Genomic DNA, 17,548 nt, shown 5'->3' on the forward strand with positions numbered 1-17,548 from the left:
AAGGGAAGGGATTTTCAGTAGCCTCTCCATTGCTGATGATGGGAAGATTACATTCTGGTAAATTGTTACCTAATGTATCCCAATGCTTTGCTTTTTAGGGCTTAAAATGTAACAACCAGGATTTTAAATAATGAATATTACTGAATTCAATATTAATTATTGAACAATTAATTTGATTGTGACTTTCTGTTTGCATGAGCACTCAGGATGGTCTCATTATGTAGGTACATACTCTGTAGCGTACAGTATTGTTATATTGCAGAGAAGGAAGATCTTGCTTACAGAAGCTGTTACTTTTTCTACCATAAGTCAATCATCTGAGTACATGACAAGCTTCCTTTTTGGATTAGAGGAAGATAATTTGCAAGAAACGACCTATATTAAACAGGAATGTCAGAAGCAGGGCCTGTAGCGTCAGAGATCAAATCTGAGCCCTGGCAGAGAGAGAAAAATAGAAACACACACACACACACACACAGGGAGGGACAGAGCAGGATGGAGGGAGAGTGGGAAAGGGGAAGAGGGGGAGGAAGAAGGAAGGGGGAGGAAGGAGGGAGGAGCAGTGGTGGGATTCAAATAATTTAACAACCGGTTCTCTGCCCTAATGACCAGCTGGGTAGGTGTGGTCGGTGGTCATTTGACTGGGTGGGCGTGACCAACTCAATGTCACTCACATCAATGAGCACTTTGCCTTAGCTGTTACAATGTAATAAGGGTTAACTAGAGAGGCAGTTTCTGTAAGCAGGGCAATAAAGATTAGTCTAGAAACAATTCCAGTATGTTTCCTTTCTCCATACAGGAGTAACCCTGTAAAGTGGAAAAAACAAAATGAGATTTCTTCCAACAACTGGTTCTCCCAAATAGGTGCGAACTGGCTGAATCCCACCACTGGAGAGGAGGGAGGGAGCAAGGGAGAGGGAGGGTGGGAGAGAAAGAGAAAGAGAGAGAGAGGATTGAAAAGCCAACTATGTTCTTCCCTTTTGCTGGTCCCATGAGACACAGCAGTATCAATTAACCAAATTGAATGCCCAGCTCTTAGCTGATTGCTACTGTGAGCAAAAATGTAAGAGAAGCAAAACCTTCCTTTTCTTTTACCAACTGATATAGGATTATTGGTCTTTATGTCACATTCAGAGAGAGACACTTGAGCTCCATTGCTTTTTGGGGAAAAAAAAGCTAAAAGGTCAAACTGCTTAAAACCAAGAATTACATCCGAGGATAGGGAATATATCAGTGATAACTAATAGCAAACTTCACTGAACTCACTGACCTTGTGTTATAGAGGGGAGGGGAGAGGAGGGAGGAAGGGAGAGGGAGAGGGAGAGATTGGGGAATAAGCAGTCAAAGTGGCACCCCTGACATTCATACTACAAAAAGAATAATGAAAACACCTTGTATTTTTTTTAAAAAAAGCAAAAAATAACCATGATCTCTCAAAAGTACTATTATTCAATCCAAAAATAACATTGTAATAATAATTAATTATTAAGTTTAACTAGCCAATGTCTTCTGGAAGAATACTGTCTTTATTTATCTTCTACAAGAATATTAAGAAAGTCTCTTAAAGTCCCCTAGAAACTAGTCTCCTTTGTTAATATTTTCCCCCAATTATGATAATGTTCCAAAGAATCAGAAACAGAACTGGGGCGGGGGGGGGGGGGTGATCTTCCACAAAAGTATCCTCAGGTAGAAGACAGTCTTGAAACTACTTGTATGTCAGAGCACTTAGAGTTGAAAGTGGAGATTGACAAAGATTGTCCATCCTCCTTCCTGTGTCATTGCACTGTATCTCCCTCAACCTGTCATCATCAGGATCAGTTCAAGTAACTTCTTCAAGCTCTCCTATAGTGCCATGCAGAGCAATGAAATTGTTTGTTTTGGCAGCTCAAAAATCTCACGAGAACATCAACATCCTGGGAGTATTTGCAAGATTTCAACCATTGTTTAAAATTATGTTTTTATTCCTTTTATTCTCAGTTTACATGTAGAAGCATAGAAAGAGGATATGGATGCACTGTGTTCTATGGCATCCTATTGCTGACCTCTGATATAAAACTAAAATGGGGAAAGAATTTTCCAACTACCTTTACTGTTTGATAGTTGGAACTTCAACACATTTCCTTAACATCTGGGGAAACTATACTAACATGCATAGACTGATTCTTAGGTACCAATGTTCCACTATTTGAGAAAACTTAATGTTGACACAATTTGCCTTCAGGAAACATATATTAAGAAAAAAAAGATGAGAAATAATTAATAAATAAAAGACTAGGGGAAGAATTTATAGGCACAGGGTCAAAAAATTGAGTAGTTTTATAAAACCCCAATTTAAACTTGAACTACTTTCACTAGATGACCATGGCTGATTTGTAATAGTGGAAATTGAATTTAATGCAATTAAATCAATAGTAATTGGTCTTTAGGGGCCAAATGAAGGAGAAAGTAATTTTTTTGAGTTTCTTATGAACCAACCTCTGCCTTTTTCATATGAAAATTGGTTTATGTTAAGGGATTGGAATGGAGTGATGGGATAGAACATCTACTAAGGGGATGAAACCCACCCATGGTAAATTACCAAAGACATTTTTTTGAGACAGTATGATTTCTTTTTTTTTAAAAAAAAGTTATTTAGACATTTTGTTCAATAAACACACACACACACACACACACACACACACACACCAAAAAAGGGGGGAGGGAATCTGTTATATCACTTATTCATAAAACTATTTTTATAATTTTCTTCCTGCCCCTAAATAAGATTTGGTAAAACCATCTGGAGAAAATGCAGACAGTTTTATTGATTTTTGTTGGTTAAATATGGGTACAGTTTATTGCTTATCAATACTAAGTAGCTCTGATCAAACAGAGCTTTTAAACAGAATGCCATATAAACTGATTATTATATAAGAGCAGTCTCCTTGTTTCCTTCAAATAATTACATCAGACAAGACCAGGCTATGTTGAGACTCATATAAAGTCATAGGAGGCCTATACTGATAATCAGTCTTTGGGATAATGACAAATATGTTTCACCACTATGTCACTTGCTATATGCTAACGGAATTCTTTCAAAATAACTAATACAACATTATTGGACCACAACATTTCTTTACTATTATTTGAGTGCATTGGAACTATGGATACTTCAATAATGTGAGATTTTAATTTCCAAAAAAACGTTAACTTCTGAAATCTGAATCCAACCTTGGTCAATCACAGGGATCTGAAATTTAGTCTTTCAGACTCATGCTGGAGCCCATCTTCAGGGAACTTCTCTGAATATGAAGGTGGGTTCCAGCATAAGTCCAAAGGCTCAGAAGGCTAAACTTTGGATCCTGGTGAGCGATCCACATTGGATCCTGCAACATTATCTGAGATATATCTATTGGCCTTCATTCATAACATTAACTTCCATTAAAATCCTGAAGTATCAGCCTCAGCTGGATGATGTATTTATTTATTAATTTCTAACTCAACCAAATTATTCTGGGTGGCTTACAGTGATAACAACAACCTAATCCATTTTACCCATCTCAAAAAACTAAGCAAGATCATTAACACTTAAATGAGAAAACTCTAAAAGAGGCTAGGACTGTAGACTAGACTGGATAAGGCAAGGGGAAAAAATGGAAGAAAGCAATGACACACCATTTTCATATTCTTAGAAAGATGACTATCTGGATATATCCACAAAGTGACCAAGATTTGAGCTTAATTTGAAAGAAACATAATTTTTCATATCCATCAGTCTCAAGACACTTTCATTCCCAGCTTGGTGACTTCTAAGATGTATTATACTTATATGTTATTCCATATAGCAGATTGGAAAATTTGGTAGAATCCAGAATAACTTTAAAACTCTTTAGAAATATCACTTTTGATGCAAGTAGATACTAAGACATCTCAACTCTCAGATTTTTCTCTTTTCAAGAATGAACAGAAGAGGCCTGGAAAAAAAAACCCCACATTTAACAATAAGGCATGCTGGTCTTACATTTTAAATAATAAACACCTTGAAAAATTATATTTATTTTCATTCACTGTTCTAACTGCTTGTTTATGTTTTATTTACTGATACTAAATAGTTTTTTTGAGGGGGGAAAAAGGACCAATCTCTGTGGTATGCATGCCACTTTTTTTTTTAGTCACTCATTTTAGCACACTTTGTCTTATAAAACCACTGGAAAGCTCATTATCAAGAAAAATGATAAAATAAAACTTAAAGTATAAAACAAATTGTCATATTAACACAAAGGCCATAATAGTTTTTTAAAAAATATTTAAAATGCAACATGTACAGCATTGCAATAAGAATTTTAAAAAAAGCTTTTCATCATTTGGTTTAACACTCATCATTTGGCTTAAACAGATGGAGACTCACAGTTTTTACTACCGATTTATCTGCCTTCCAATAGAGATATACACTGTCTTGGGAATAGCTGGATACACAAATATGATCTTAAAATGTCCCTTCCCATTTCAATTTGATGTACAGTTTAATGATAAAACAGAAAATATGGCAGCTTCATTCATGATTCTGCAAACCTTCCTTCAATAAGGTTGAGATAGGTAAAAAGAGCAGAGTGACTTAATAAACACTTCTACGGAAATATGACTGAAACCTACTAATTAACATTAACATATGAATCCTGAGGTTCTTATGACAAGTATCAAATAACTATCAATAACTATCACTATATAAGCCTCGGTGATGCAATGGTTAGAGTATAATACTGCAGGCTACTTCTGCTGACTGCCGTCTGACTACAATTTGGCAGATCGAATCTCACCAGGCTCAAGGTTGACTCAGCCTTCCATCTTTCCGAGGTGGGTAAAGTGAGAACCCAGATTGTTGGGGGCAATAGGCTGACCCTCTAAACCACTTAGAGAAGGCTGTAAAGCACTGTAAAGCAGTATATAAGTGCTATTGCTATTGCACTGATATTGGATATATGATATGAAAAAGTGACATGCGGTGAGGTTTATGGCTGGTGAGGCTGGTGACGTCATCAGTGTCAGCCTCCTGCACACGTGGTCCCATTCCCCGCCTTCCTGAGTCAACATGACTCAGCCTCCTGCACACGTGGTCCCATTCCCCGCCTTCCTGAGTCAACATGAAGGGGACCGCGGCTCATGTTCCGTGGTCCCGCGGCTCGCGCTCTGCAGTTCCGTTCATGTTGACTCAGGAAGGCGGGGAATGGGACCACGTGTGCAGGAGGGAGGCTGAGGCTAGAGGAGCCTCCTGCACACATGGTCCCATTCCCGGACCATGTGTGCAGAAGGCTCCCGGGCACCTTTTCCCTTTTTCCTTTTTTTTTCATGATGAGAACGGTGAGGCTCTGCCTCCCCTGCCTCCCCTGACCGCACATTATCAAAACAGTTTTTAAAGAGGTAGGCACTAAGAAATGAGCAGTGATCATTCATGAAACATGATCCTCATTTGGAACTTACAACTTCCCTCCACATTTAAGAAAATCCTGCTTCCTGAACTCTGTCTGTAGATAAAACTAGGAAAGGTCAGTATTGAGAAAATGTATCTGATCTTGTTTCAGATGGATGGACAGACAGACACTATAGATTTTCATGGATGAAATAGACAGACAGAAAAGTTGAGCTGTAAGAAAAACTGAATTGACTAATTACATTTCTAAAGTTTATCCAAAAACAAAAACCTTCTCATAACCTTTAAGACTCACAAGTAAGCCCAATCCCATTAAAGCAAATTCCATGCCTTCATATTTGGATCTCCAAAGAACCATTCTTTTTTCATTTTCCTTAAATGCTCAGGAGTGAAATGATGGATGTTAGTTAACAACAATGGCTAAACTGACAACTTGTCAGGAATAGCTGCTGGAAACTTTTAACACACGCTGGTGCTGACTAACACACAAAAACCAAGCCATCAAATAATGAGTATGATAGCATGTTTCTCTAGTTTTGAAAGGAGGAAAAGATGGGAGTATAACAATATTTTGAAGGAAAACATGAAAAGGATGTTGCATGATAATTTAGCAGCAGTTAATTCCTGGCCTATTATACTTCAGTTACAGATAGAAAACAAGGAAAAGAAAATAACAGGAAACAGCCTAATTGTCAGGAACAAAACATAATATGAATGTTCTTTGGCTAAGAATTTAGAGTCCTTCAATTGTATCCACATTGTTCTGTCATAATGTGGATTCATTTTCTTTACTGCCCAGCTCTGTCTGCAGTTTATTTTAATTGTTCTGTGCTATCTTTATATATTATGGTGATTATTTATTCCCTTCTTATCATCAGGTATATTTGAGTGTTAGAGATATTTGCATTTCTAACCAGCTGTAAGATTGTTGTAGACCACTAGAACTCTTTTAGGCACCTGGCTTATACATAAAGCATTATCCAGTGACTGTATAACAAGTCAGAAGAAAATTTCATGTAAACAACTACATTTTAACAAACATTTTCTGGAAAAGCTCTTAATTACCTGGTAGTCCTAATAATATTGAGAAGAACATATCTATTTCTAATAAACTATATCATATTTAAATACTTTGTCCTTAATCCTCTCTTCTTCACAATACCCCAAACGTTACTAATAGTTTTCCTGGGAATGAAGGTCTTGATAATATAGAAATTCTAATGAAGAATGAGGTGTCCACCTCAGTGGTGGGATTTTAAAAAAAAATTACTACCGGTTCTGTGGACGTGGCTTGGTGGGCATGGCATGGCTTGGTGGGCATGGCAGGGGAAGGATACTGTAAAATCTCCATTCCCTCCCCATCCGGGGAAAGGTTACTGCAAAATCCCCATTTCCTCCCTATCAGATGGGACTCAGGAGGCAGAGAATAGATGGGAGTGGGGCCAGACAGAGGTGGTATTTACCGATTCTCTGAACTACTCAAACTTTCTGCTACCGGTTCTCCAGAACTGGTCAGAACCTGCTGAATACCACCTCTGGTCTACTTCTATTAAAACACTTTGCAGTAGCAATGAACCTCAGGAATTAAGATGTTATAAGATTAACAATCCTTATTCAAACCAGTCTAGAAAGTAATTATTAGGGAAAAGAAGAACTAGTTGATTTCATGATTTATGCCATTCTGAACATATGGAAGAGGAAATTGAATAATGATTTTGTACTTTGGCACACCTGAGCCTTTCTATTATTGAGCCTCTAATGATTAAATAATAAAACCTCAATGACTTATTTCCAGAAGGCTATGATTCTCTTATATATGACTTCCCTTTCTGGCAGGGCTAGAAATACAGAATGGTATTCTTTCATGTGATTGTTTTTGAGTTCCAACAGAATGTTTAAAAAGATGACAAGCTACATTTCCCATACTGCTTGTTACAACAAGTGAACAAGGAGTTTGGAGAAGCCATGTGAGTGGGAAACTATTCAAAAGTGTTCAAATATGCATCAGATCAATTGCAAAGGCAACCCTAGTAATTGACTGATCATTTGCCATCATGTAGCATTAGCAATTTATTCTTTAATTTAGTTTGGTTTTTATACTTTTTAATGGATTTATGATTTGTTTTTAGCTCTCTTTTATGCTGCTTGGAGTCACTTGCTTATAAGACAGATGCTTATGTAAATTGGTTTAATAAATAAAATAAACCACGTAGACATTTTCCAGGATGATCTTTTCACAAGCTAGCCCTTCAGATGTAGCCCACACTACTGCAATCAAGTCCATTCATCTTCCTGCGATCATTCGCTTCTTCTATTGCCTTCCATCTTTTCAGATTCTACAGACTTCTCAAGTGAGCTAGGAGTATATGCAATGATCTGTTTGCTTTCCTAGCTATCTATTGGTAGCTCAGGAATATTCTCCAACACCCAAGTTCAAAAGTGTCAATACTCTTTCCATCCTGCTACAGAAGTCCAATTTTTCTTTCCATAGCAAATCCAAGGTACAATCATTTCCTGCATTCTAATTCTTCAAGACATCAAGACACACAAAATACCCTTTCTAAGGACTTCATAACTACCCTACCAAGTACATCCTTTTTGCTTATTTCTTGTCAACTCTAAGGATGATAGATGCACTGGTTATCATTAGCATGGTCTTTTTAATATTTAATCTTAGCCTCAGGTTTTTTTTTCACCGTGCTCCTTCGGTTTCATTACTGAAGCTAGCGGATCATCTGCATTTTCATCTGACAGAATAGTGGCAGCAGGTTACTGATGTTTCTTATCCAGTTTTAAAACTGTCATATTCTTCCAATCCACCCTTCTTCGATATACATTCAGCATATAGATTGAATAAATATGGAATATAGCTTTGTCTCAATCCTTTACTGGCTTGCAACGGACTGTGATTTCCTATCCTGTGTGTAGGTTTCTCATGAGTACATAAGTAGGTTTCTCATGAGTACATTTTCCTAAGGGCATTGTTTATTTATTAAAACTGTAAACAACAACATGTACACCAATCTCCCAGCAAAGTACTGGTAGCTTGCTAAAGTCCCCTAAGCAAAAGCAGAACCAAAGTTTAAATATGTTTGACCTATTAGACAAAGGCCATTACAGCATGGAAGATTGTGGCTAAAGTCATTTAGGTGACCTTATTATTAATACTTTCCTTCTAGTTTAGTATGCTAGTGATGCTATTTTTAACATTATGATCAGTAAATATTAAAAAAATTGGTTTACTAGGCCACTGGCTACGGGAACTAAATATATTTAGCCTAATGAAGAGAAGGCTTAGAGGAGAAATGATAGCAGTCTCCTGATATTTGAAGGACAGTCACAGGGAAGAGGGTGTCAATTTAATTTCCATACTACCTGGATGCTGAATGAGAAGCAATGGGTGGAAGTATGTCAGAGGGAGACCCAACCTGAAAAGAAGGAGGAATTTCCTGACAGTGAAAACAATTAATCAATGGAACAACTTGTCTTCCAGAGTTGTGGCTGCTCCATCACTGGAGGTTTTCAAGAAAAGATTGGACAATCATTTGTCTGGAATGGTATAAGGACTCCTACCTTGGACAGAGAGTTGAACTAGAAGACACCAAGGTCCCTTCCAGTCCTATGACTCTATGATACCATGATCCATGCCCAATTCTTACGCCTGTTGCCACTTATGGGTAAATCAAGTATGCTCTGAATATTTTATTACAAGGGCCTCTTTCAGCAATTTGCATGTATTGAGCAGGGTAGGAAGCATCTCATAGGCTTGTAGTGAATACAGCTCACATGTGAATGAGGAGGTAGCTGTTATCATTACATCTCCCATTTCTTTTTCATGTCTTTCCCCTGTGCAAAATGGCGGAAGGGTTGTCCCAAAAGGATAATGAGTATTGTTACATCATTTATATTGAGTAGAACATGAAAAAAACCACAATACATTTTGCACCAGCATTATACATACTGTAAACCAAAAACATAGAAGTACAAGAAAAATTAAATACACGATGACAACAATTTATGTTCTAAATTAACTTTTATACTTTATGCAACAACTTGAGGAACAGATTGTGCTTGTTTGTGTCTAATAGCAATATCAATTTGTATGGGAGGAATACCTTTTACCACCATAACACTCCATAGTTTTACATGGTTAAAAAAAATCAAATGCATTTCTTTAATAAATGAAATATTTGACTTCTGTTTTCGTATTCTTTGGCTTTTTCAATTACCTATAATGCATCATGATTAATGACCCTTGTTCCTTGGCCTTTTCTAAAATCAGCTTGAACATCTGGCATTTTTCTTTCTATGCAGGGCTCTAATCCCTAATGGATGATCCTAAGCATTATTTTTCTAGCATGCAAAATTTAGGATTTTGTACAATAGTCTGCATACTTTAAGTCTTCTTTCTTTGATATTGGAATGGAGGTTGACCTCTTCCAATCTGTTGAATATTGTGTCATTTTCCATTCTTCAGGTTTGCTGGAATTGTTAGAATCTTTACTGATTATCCTTCTGTTTCTTGCCTTTCATATTATTCTATAAATAATACATTAGCTCCTGCAACTTTCTGACCAGGTAGAAATACATGATTTTATAAATAGAGAATATCTTCCAAAGTAACTTGGATATTGACATACCGTACAGAGTTTCAATACAGTTTTTCCATGTTTGATCTTCTTTGAATCTAATATTATGTATATTTTAGGATATCAATTTGAGGCTGGAACAGCCTTCTGAGTTCAGAGACTTTTGGAAAACTTTGTTTTTTCATGTCTGTTTCCAGCTATATTGTATTTACAGATATCATTGCAATATACTGCTTCTTGTCTGATCTATCAGCTTTGTGAAATTATTTGTGAAATTCCTTCTTGAGATCTTTGTCTTTTCTGATTTGGCCTTGTTCTTCTGTGCAATTTTCATCATCTGTTCTTACATCCAGTTTGTTCTCTTCTGTTCTTTGTTCTCTGGCAGTATCTTTTTGCATTCATCTTAAGAACATTTTGATATCATTCCACAATTCCTCTGGGTCTCTATTCAATGATGTTCAGGACTTCAAAGTGTTTCTTATATTCTACTTTAAAAATGATGGATATATGTTCATCATGGAAACTAGTCATACTGTTTTAACCTTACATTTTACCCTAACTTGGAATTTGCATATGAACAATTCATGACCTGTTCCATAGTTGTCATTGGATATGGTAACATTTTAATTGAGCACATCCATCTCTTTGTATCAGCAATATAGACAACTATATTTCTGCATTAACTTTCTAGTGATGTCCATGTATGTAAACATTGCTTCAGTTGCTTGAAGACAGTATTAGTTAGAAAGAAGTCCTTGGATGGGCTGAAACTGGTAAGTCATTATCACGCTTCATTTCTCTTTCTTGGGCCTCACAATCTAACTTCATTTTCAGCATTACTATTTTGAACTTTGGCATTTCAGTTTTCATACTCAAAGAACATATCTTGCTTGCATGTTCTGTATCTTTCAAATTGGACTTGAGCACAAAACTCATCAAGCTGCTGCTCTTCTGGATCAGTGGTTGGAGCATAAGCTTGGATAACCATCATATTAAAGGGTTGTCTGCAAAGGCTAATTGATATTATTCGGTCATTGACTACATTGTACTCTAATGCCATCTTTGCTATATCTTCCCTATGAAAGCAAAGCCATCCTTCTTTTTCGTTTGTTTTTTTTTAATATCCTCAGTAGTGAATAGTATGATCTTCTGACTGAAAGTGTCCAACTTCACTCTATTTCAATTCGCTGATGCCTAAAATGTCAATGTGTAGCCAGTTCATTTCATCTTTCATTTTATTGACTTTTCCCATGCACAGGCTTCCTGTGTTACATGTTCCCCCTATATTTTTGTTTTTGCATATTCTCATCCTGCATGGCAATAGCAGCAACTAGATTGTCCAAAGACTTTAATCTAGCTCTATCATAAACATCATTAGTACTTTGAGAGTTCCATAGTTGTTATTTAGTAACATATTGTGTATCATTTGACTTGAGGGGTGCATCATCAAGCATTAGATCATTAATCACTTTAGATTATCTATCCTTGTCATTTTTGGTAAAGTACAGAAATGATTTACCACTGTTTTCTCCTAACCAATATGATTTCACTGCTACTGTCATTACCTCCAACATCTTCCTATATTACTGCTGCCTACTAGAGACGCCTGTTTGATTTAGCTAGGCAATTGGAGTGATCCCCATGCTGGAAGCATATACTGTTGGTGTACAATTTCATAAGCATCCTTTGATCATCGTCCTTACCCCCATTCTACCACCACCAATGAAGCAGCTAAGGTGGTGTTGAGATAGGAGCTGTAGTCCTACAAGTAACAGAATCATCTACTTGGAAACAAACAGAGTCAACTTATAGAAGAGTTGGGTGGCAACAAACCCATCTCAGAAATTCAACAAACAGAGAACAGGCTACAAAATACAAGAGGAGTTGAAGTCCAACTGTGCTAGATGACTAAGACTTATTTCATACCAGACTTGGGAGGCACCCAAGAACAAAAAGGGAAACATCCCAACAAACAGGCAGACATCTGCATACATAATCCTGGATACTGCTAGAGAATCTGCTGTGAGTTGCTATGCTTATGATTCTGCATTCATCAAGAGTCTACATCAGCACTCCAGACTTTACTAGTGTCTTATGTGAAATACAACTATAGCATTGCCAGCAAAGCATCTCTGCTTCAAATATCTACTGTGCTGTCTATTTCTTGCCATCAGAAGTGATTCAAAGCATTGACTGTAAACCTCTCAAGCCTTTTTTTAAAAAAATGCTTTAAAAAAAAACCTACTTTACCAATAGCAGCATTTGGAAGGGAGGCAGATTATTAGCAGCCTGATGGCTCCTCTTCAACTAGGTTGCATTGATGTTCATTTTCTGAAGATTGTGATGTATGCAAAATATCTTTATACGGATTCAGTTTGCACAGTTTGCCTTTACATAAAGCATCAGCAAGAAAAAATAAATGAATGGAGGCCAAGAGAATACGTAGGGCTTACCTTCAATGGTTGCCCGCTTAGGCAGGATGGTGATTGCTCCCTCTGCAACATCTTCTTGTTGAATTACGGGGGTCATTTTGGAACCCCAAGTGTCTGAAGCCACCCACAGAAAATGACCAATTTGATCAGCCCTTTTTGCTGCTGCGAGGATTTGTCTGTAAAGAGGAAACATTTATCATTCTCAGGGGGATAAAGAAAAAGAGTATATTCATATGGTGGAACATTCACCAGCAGACAATAATTATCTAACGAGCCAAAACAATGAATCCTCCAGACTGGAAAATCAGAAATGAAAAAAAAATGCCACCCTATCATTGAACAAGAACTGCTTGTCATTGTCTTGTGGCTTGTACTACCAGCTAAGAAATTTAATATAGTTGAAAATGCAGAAATGTAATTTAGAAATTAAGCATTATTTCTTCAATAACACCTTATTCCATAAATCAAGTCATATTGCAGATGCACATGGTCTTCATTAGTACCACTGATGCCTGCTAAACCATATAATATATATTTCCATCCTCAACTTTGGTCTCCTGGAAAGGTACCAGTTTGGATGGAAGGATTTCTAGCACAAGAAGAGATAGAAATGTGCTTAGCTGACATTTTAGTTGAAACCTAATTCATTCGTACCCTGCAAAATTACATTAAACTTGTCCGTGCCATGCTTTTGCAAAGTCTGCAACTCAACAGCACATTGTAAATAGTATTTTCTTTTTTAAAAAGACTATAAGAGGAAATGTATATAGTAAAATATTATATTAAGAAAATACATATAAAAAAGACATTGTTCTGCTACTAATGGTTATTGGTCTTGAAAACTATATAGTCACCTTACTTGTAAGTTACAATATCAGTTGCAAAGAATACAAGTAGATGCTCTGTTATGAGCAGTTTGATTAGGTGTGTGTGTGTGTGTGTGTGTGTGTGTGTGTGTGTGATGGCATATCCCAAAGGAGCAAAGTCTTGTTTTAAGAAATGATGGTGGCAGACCTTATGCTATGGTCAGTGGTGGGTTCCGAATTCCGTTCCAACCGATACGGTTGGAATGGGCCCGGCATTGTCCACATGGATGCGTGCAGCACGCGCGCACGAGCGCAGCACACATATGCATTTTACTGTCCAGAGAGGCCTCTGCAATGCTCCAGCTGCTTGGTGGAGTGTCACATAGGTGTTGTACACACCGTGTGCATGCACAGAAGCGCAGAAGACTTTAAAGACAGGTAAGGAGCGCAGGCGGGCAGGTGGGTCCTCTGGAGCACCATATCGCAGCGGTACCCGGTGCTCTGGGCAGGCTGCGGTACGCCCATACTGGGGCGTACCGCCTGCAACCCACCACTGGCTACGGTGAAGGTTCCAGGAGAACTTGGGCATGGACAATTTTTTTTCTAGGTAGGTCTGAGTCTACATGAACTTGTGACATAATCCTAGGCAAGACATGGTCAACCTGAGGGAGTTATTAAAAGCGCCTCATATTTCTATAGGATTCTTTCTTTTTGAGTTGTTATATGGTTAAAAAGTCACAGGAACCTTTGAAATGTTTAGAGAAAAATAAGGAAAGGCCAGACCTCTTTCAAGCAATATTAATTATATCCTGCAAGTGGGGGACAAGCTAGATGAGTTGGGAGAACTTCCTTCAGAGAATCTTCAGCAAACTCAAATGTACCCAAAATCACCCAATGACCATCATATAATGTTGCCAGAATTTTAACCAGGACAGAAAGGATTACTATCTCCTCCTTCCATTGCAAACAAATTGCTAGCTTAGTGACAAGGAGCTCTTTCAGTGCAACAATATCTATGACCATGGGAAGAAAATGCTGGACAAGATGGACTTTTGATATGACCAAGAATGAAGTTAGGATAGATTAGGACCTAGCGGAAAAAAGTAATTTACAATGAATTACCAAGTATTTTAAATTCCCAAATAATGATAACATTCAATAAGCATCAAATGAGCTTTCTCAACTAATCCAGGTTGCATGCATGAAGAAATCTTGTGATCTGTATGAAACAACTGTCAACTCGACGTCTGCGTTTAATAAAATAAAACAAATTCTGGATTCAAAGCAGCTTGAATGTAATTTATGTCTTTTGGATTTCTAGCTACTAATAAAATTACTTTCACTCTCACAGACTCAGCTGAAGAAATAAGAGCCAATTATCATTTTGAGTTACAAAATTGCTGCCATGAAGGAAGATCATTCATAAAATGGCTGCTTGATTGGATTTCATCACAATATACGATAAGGTAGCCCTCAACTTACAATTTTTTGTTCAGTGACTGTTCAAAGTTATAAAACAGGAGTGTCAAACTCAAGGCCTGGGATCCGAATCCAGCCTGCATGGTGCTTAGATCTGGCCCATGGGATTGCCCTGGAAACAGCAAAGTACTGGTCCGCAGTACCTCTGCCAGTGAAAATGGAAGTCGGGGGAGCTCAGTTTTTGCTGGCAGAGGGTTGCAGGAGGCTGTTGCAGCCAAAAATGGAGCCTGGAAGAACATTTTCTCTGGCAGAGAGCTTGGACCACAGGCGCCACTAACACAGGTGATGTCAAGTTGACCATGCCAACCCCCCCTGGCCTGCCAGATCAAACACAACCCTGATGCAGCCCTCAATGAAATCGAGTTTAACACCCCTGTTATAAAAGCACTGAAAAAAGTGACTTATGACTATTTTTCACCCTTACGACTGTTGCAGCATCCCATTGATCACATGATCAAAAATTGGATGCTTGGCAACTGGCTTGTATTTATAATGGTTGCAGTGTCCCGGGGTCCCGTGACCACTTTTTACGACCTTATGACAAGCAAAGTCAATAGGGAAGCCAGATTCACTTAACAACCGTGTTACTAACTTAACAACTGCAGTGATTCACTTAACAAGTGTGGCAAGAAAAGTCATAAAATGGGGAAAACTCATTTAACAATTGTCTGATCTAGCAATAGAAATTTTGCGTTCAGTTATGGTCAAAAGTCAAGGACTGCTTCTACCTATTTGTGTGAATGCAAACTGATCACGGTTACCTTGATTTTTACACAGAACCACTGATTTCATTTTCTAAAGATACTTATATATTCAGAGGTACTCTGAAAATAAAGAGAATAATGTTTGCTTCATAGCAAGTCATCTTTCTATATGTTTTAAATTAAATGATTCATTTAAAATACAGTGAAGTGAACCATGTAGCTAATGATAACAGTTATGTCTATGAGTTAGAAATGAGTCACTATGTATATCATTTGTTAATTTAATCAAGTTTGAGGAAGATTGATCACACCGGATTTTGTTCAGGCTAATGGAGGTAGAAATCATTGTTCCACTTGAGAAAAATAAATGTGTAACACTGAATACAATTATTTATAGCCACAACCAGACAAAAATTGGACAGAGTATTCTCAGTCATAAATGTGTGCAAAGATATACTTTTAGATACTACTAATCCATGACATTGATATGAAGTTAAAATCTATGAAGTGTAATCCAGAGCCACACAAATGCTTGTTTTCATATCTTGCTACTTTCTTGATCATGTTTACCTGCAGTTTACCTCAACTGAAGCTCTCCAAATGTATCCTGAGCTACCCCCATTTGTTTTTGCAATGCTTTATAATAATTAATCAGAACCTGTTTGAAAATCTGGTATGGCTGCTATCTGTTAATGAGATAGCTCAAAATAAGGTCAGTTTCCATTTCATAAAGCAAAGACAAAATATTTGCTGTTTCAGATAAGTATCTAGCTGTGGCAGCAACTTTTCAAATACTTGTCATTGATCAACAAGAGGAAAATAAATGAAACAGAAATGGTGTCACTATAGCATATGTTGTAGAATCAAACTCATTTCCTAAGATAGGAAGCACTGACCTACATAATTTTAAGCCTCAAAGAAATAAAAACCATTATCATCAATAGACTGCTTAATGCCCAAATTAGTTTTTTTTAAAAGAAACTCATAAAACTTTTTAAGGGAATAATATGAATATTTTTTTCTATTTACTGTATATAAAGGATCTTAATTTCTCTGTCATTGAATGGAGAATGAATGTCAGATTTAAATAGTACATGAACTAAAAATGCAGAAGTCTCCTTCCTCACAAAAAAGTTATATGCTCATTTTTTGTAAATAACAGTCACTTATTTCTATTCTATTGTGTTACAAAAGAGTTTTTAAAAATGATGTTAATTATTTAATTCCCAGATACATTTGCATTCATTCTCTTTCTTAAAACACTTACATTTTCAAAACTTTTGCCTGAGAACTGAAATGTAAAGATTTTCACTGTCCAAGAAAGAAAAAATGTGGTTTAGTTTGTTTTGGAAAAAATAAAATAATGCAGCAAGAAGATGCCATTCAACTAAGTTATTGCAAAAGTCTAATGAAGTTCATCACACATACAAAATTACACTTGAATAATTCTCACTTCTTCATCACAAACTGCCTGGAAGATTGCTCAATCAACCAAAACATTGGTTCCAAACCTAGCAGAATCCCTCCATACTCCTTTCTTATGAAATTACTGTTCATTGATCCATCTAAAATTATTTTGAGGGGTATTATTGATTCTTTCAAAGAGAATCAAGCATAATAGCAAGCTTTGTTTCATGTCTGAGTTGCAATTCAAAAGAAGCATTGCTTGAGCATATAGGACAAAAATATATTGAATGAGTAAATTTGGGAATAACTTCCAGGCATTCATGTTATTTCAACCAATATAACATTCAGTTCTACCCTGGAGTTAACAAAGAGCCAATGAATGAAAATATTTGATTGCATTATATTTCCATCCTCCCCACTTCCTGATACTATGCAGAAATGCCAGGTGAATGACCCCACATAATTCATCAAAACAAAATCTTCAATAGTTTGTGGTATATTCTAAGGGTACTTGTGGGTTCAAAAGAGAAAAAAAAGATCATGTTCCCTAACTCCCTGACTATTTTCCTGTATGCTATCCTGAAACAAAGCAGTAAAAATATCTTTGATTTCCCCTTTATCCTAGTGTATCAAGATCACATACAAATGGAATCCATACAATAAAATAATAACATATCACAAAAGCAATGGGTTCAAACAATAAAACCAACATTATGCAATTATT

At 36.8% G+C, this 17,548-nt stretch overlaps 1 protein-coding gene across 2 annotated transcripts in view; it reads right to left on the reverse strand.

Annotated features, from left to right (window-relative positions):
* Positions 1-17,548, reverse strand: part of GRM7 (glutamate metabotropic receptor 7) — a 562,205-nt gene that overhangs the window by 229,008 nt on the left and 315,649 nt on the right. For both annotated transcript variants that reach the window (XM_081966278.1, XM_081966277.1), the window contains exon 4: positions 12,450-12,604. In XM_081966278.1, the coding sequence (XP_081822404.1) occupies positions 12,450-12,604 (155 nt within the window). The remainder of the gene's footprint in view (positions 1-12,449; positions 12,605-17,548) is intronic.

This window comes from Natrix helvetica (assembly GCF_964273705.1).
Source record: "Natrix helvetica genome assembly, chromosome: 1".
Taxonomy (NCBI): Eukaryota; Metazoa; Chordata; class Lepidosauria; order Squamata; family Natricidae; genus Natrix; species Natrix helvetica.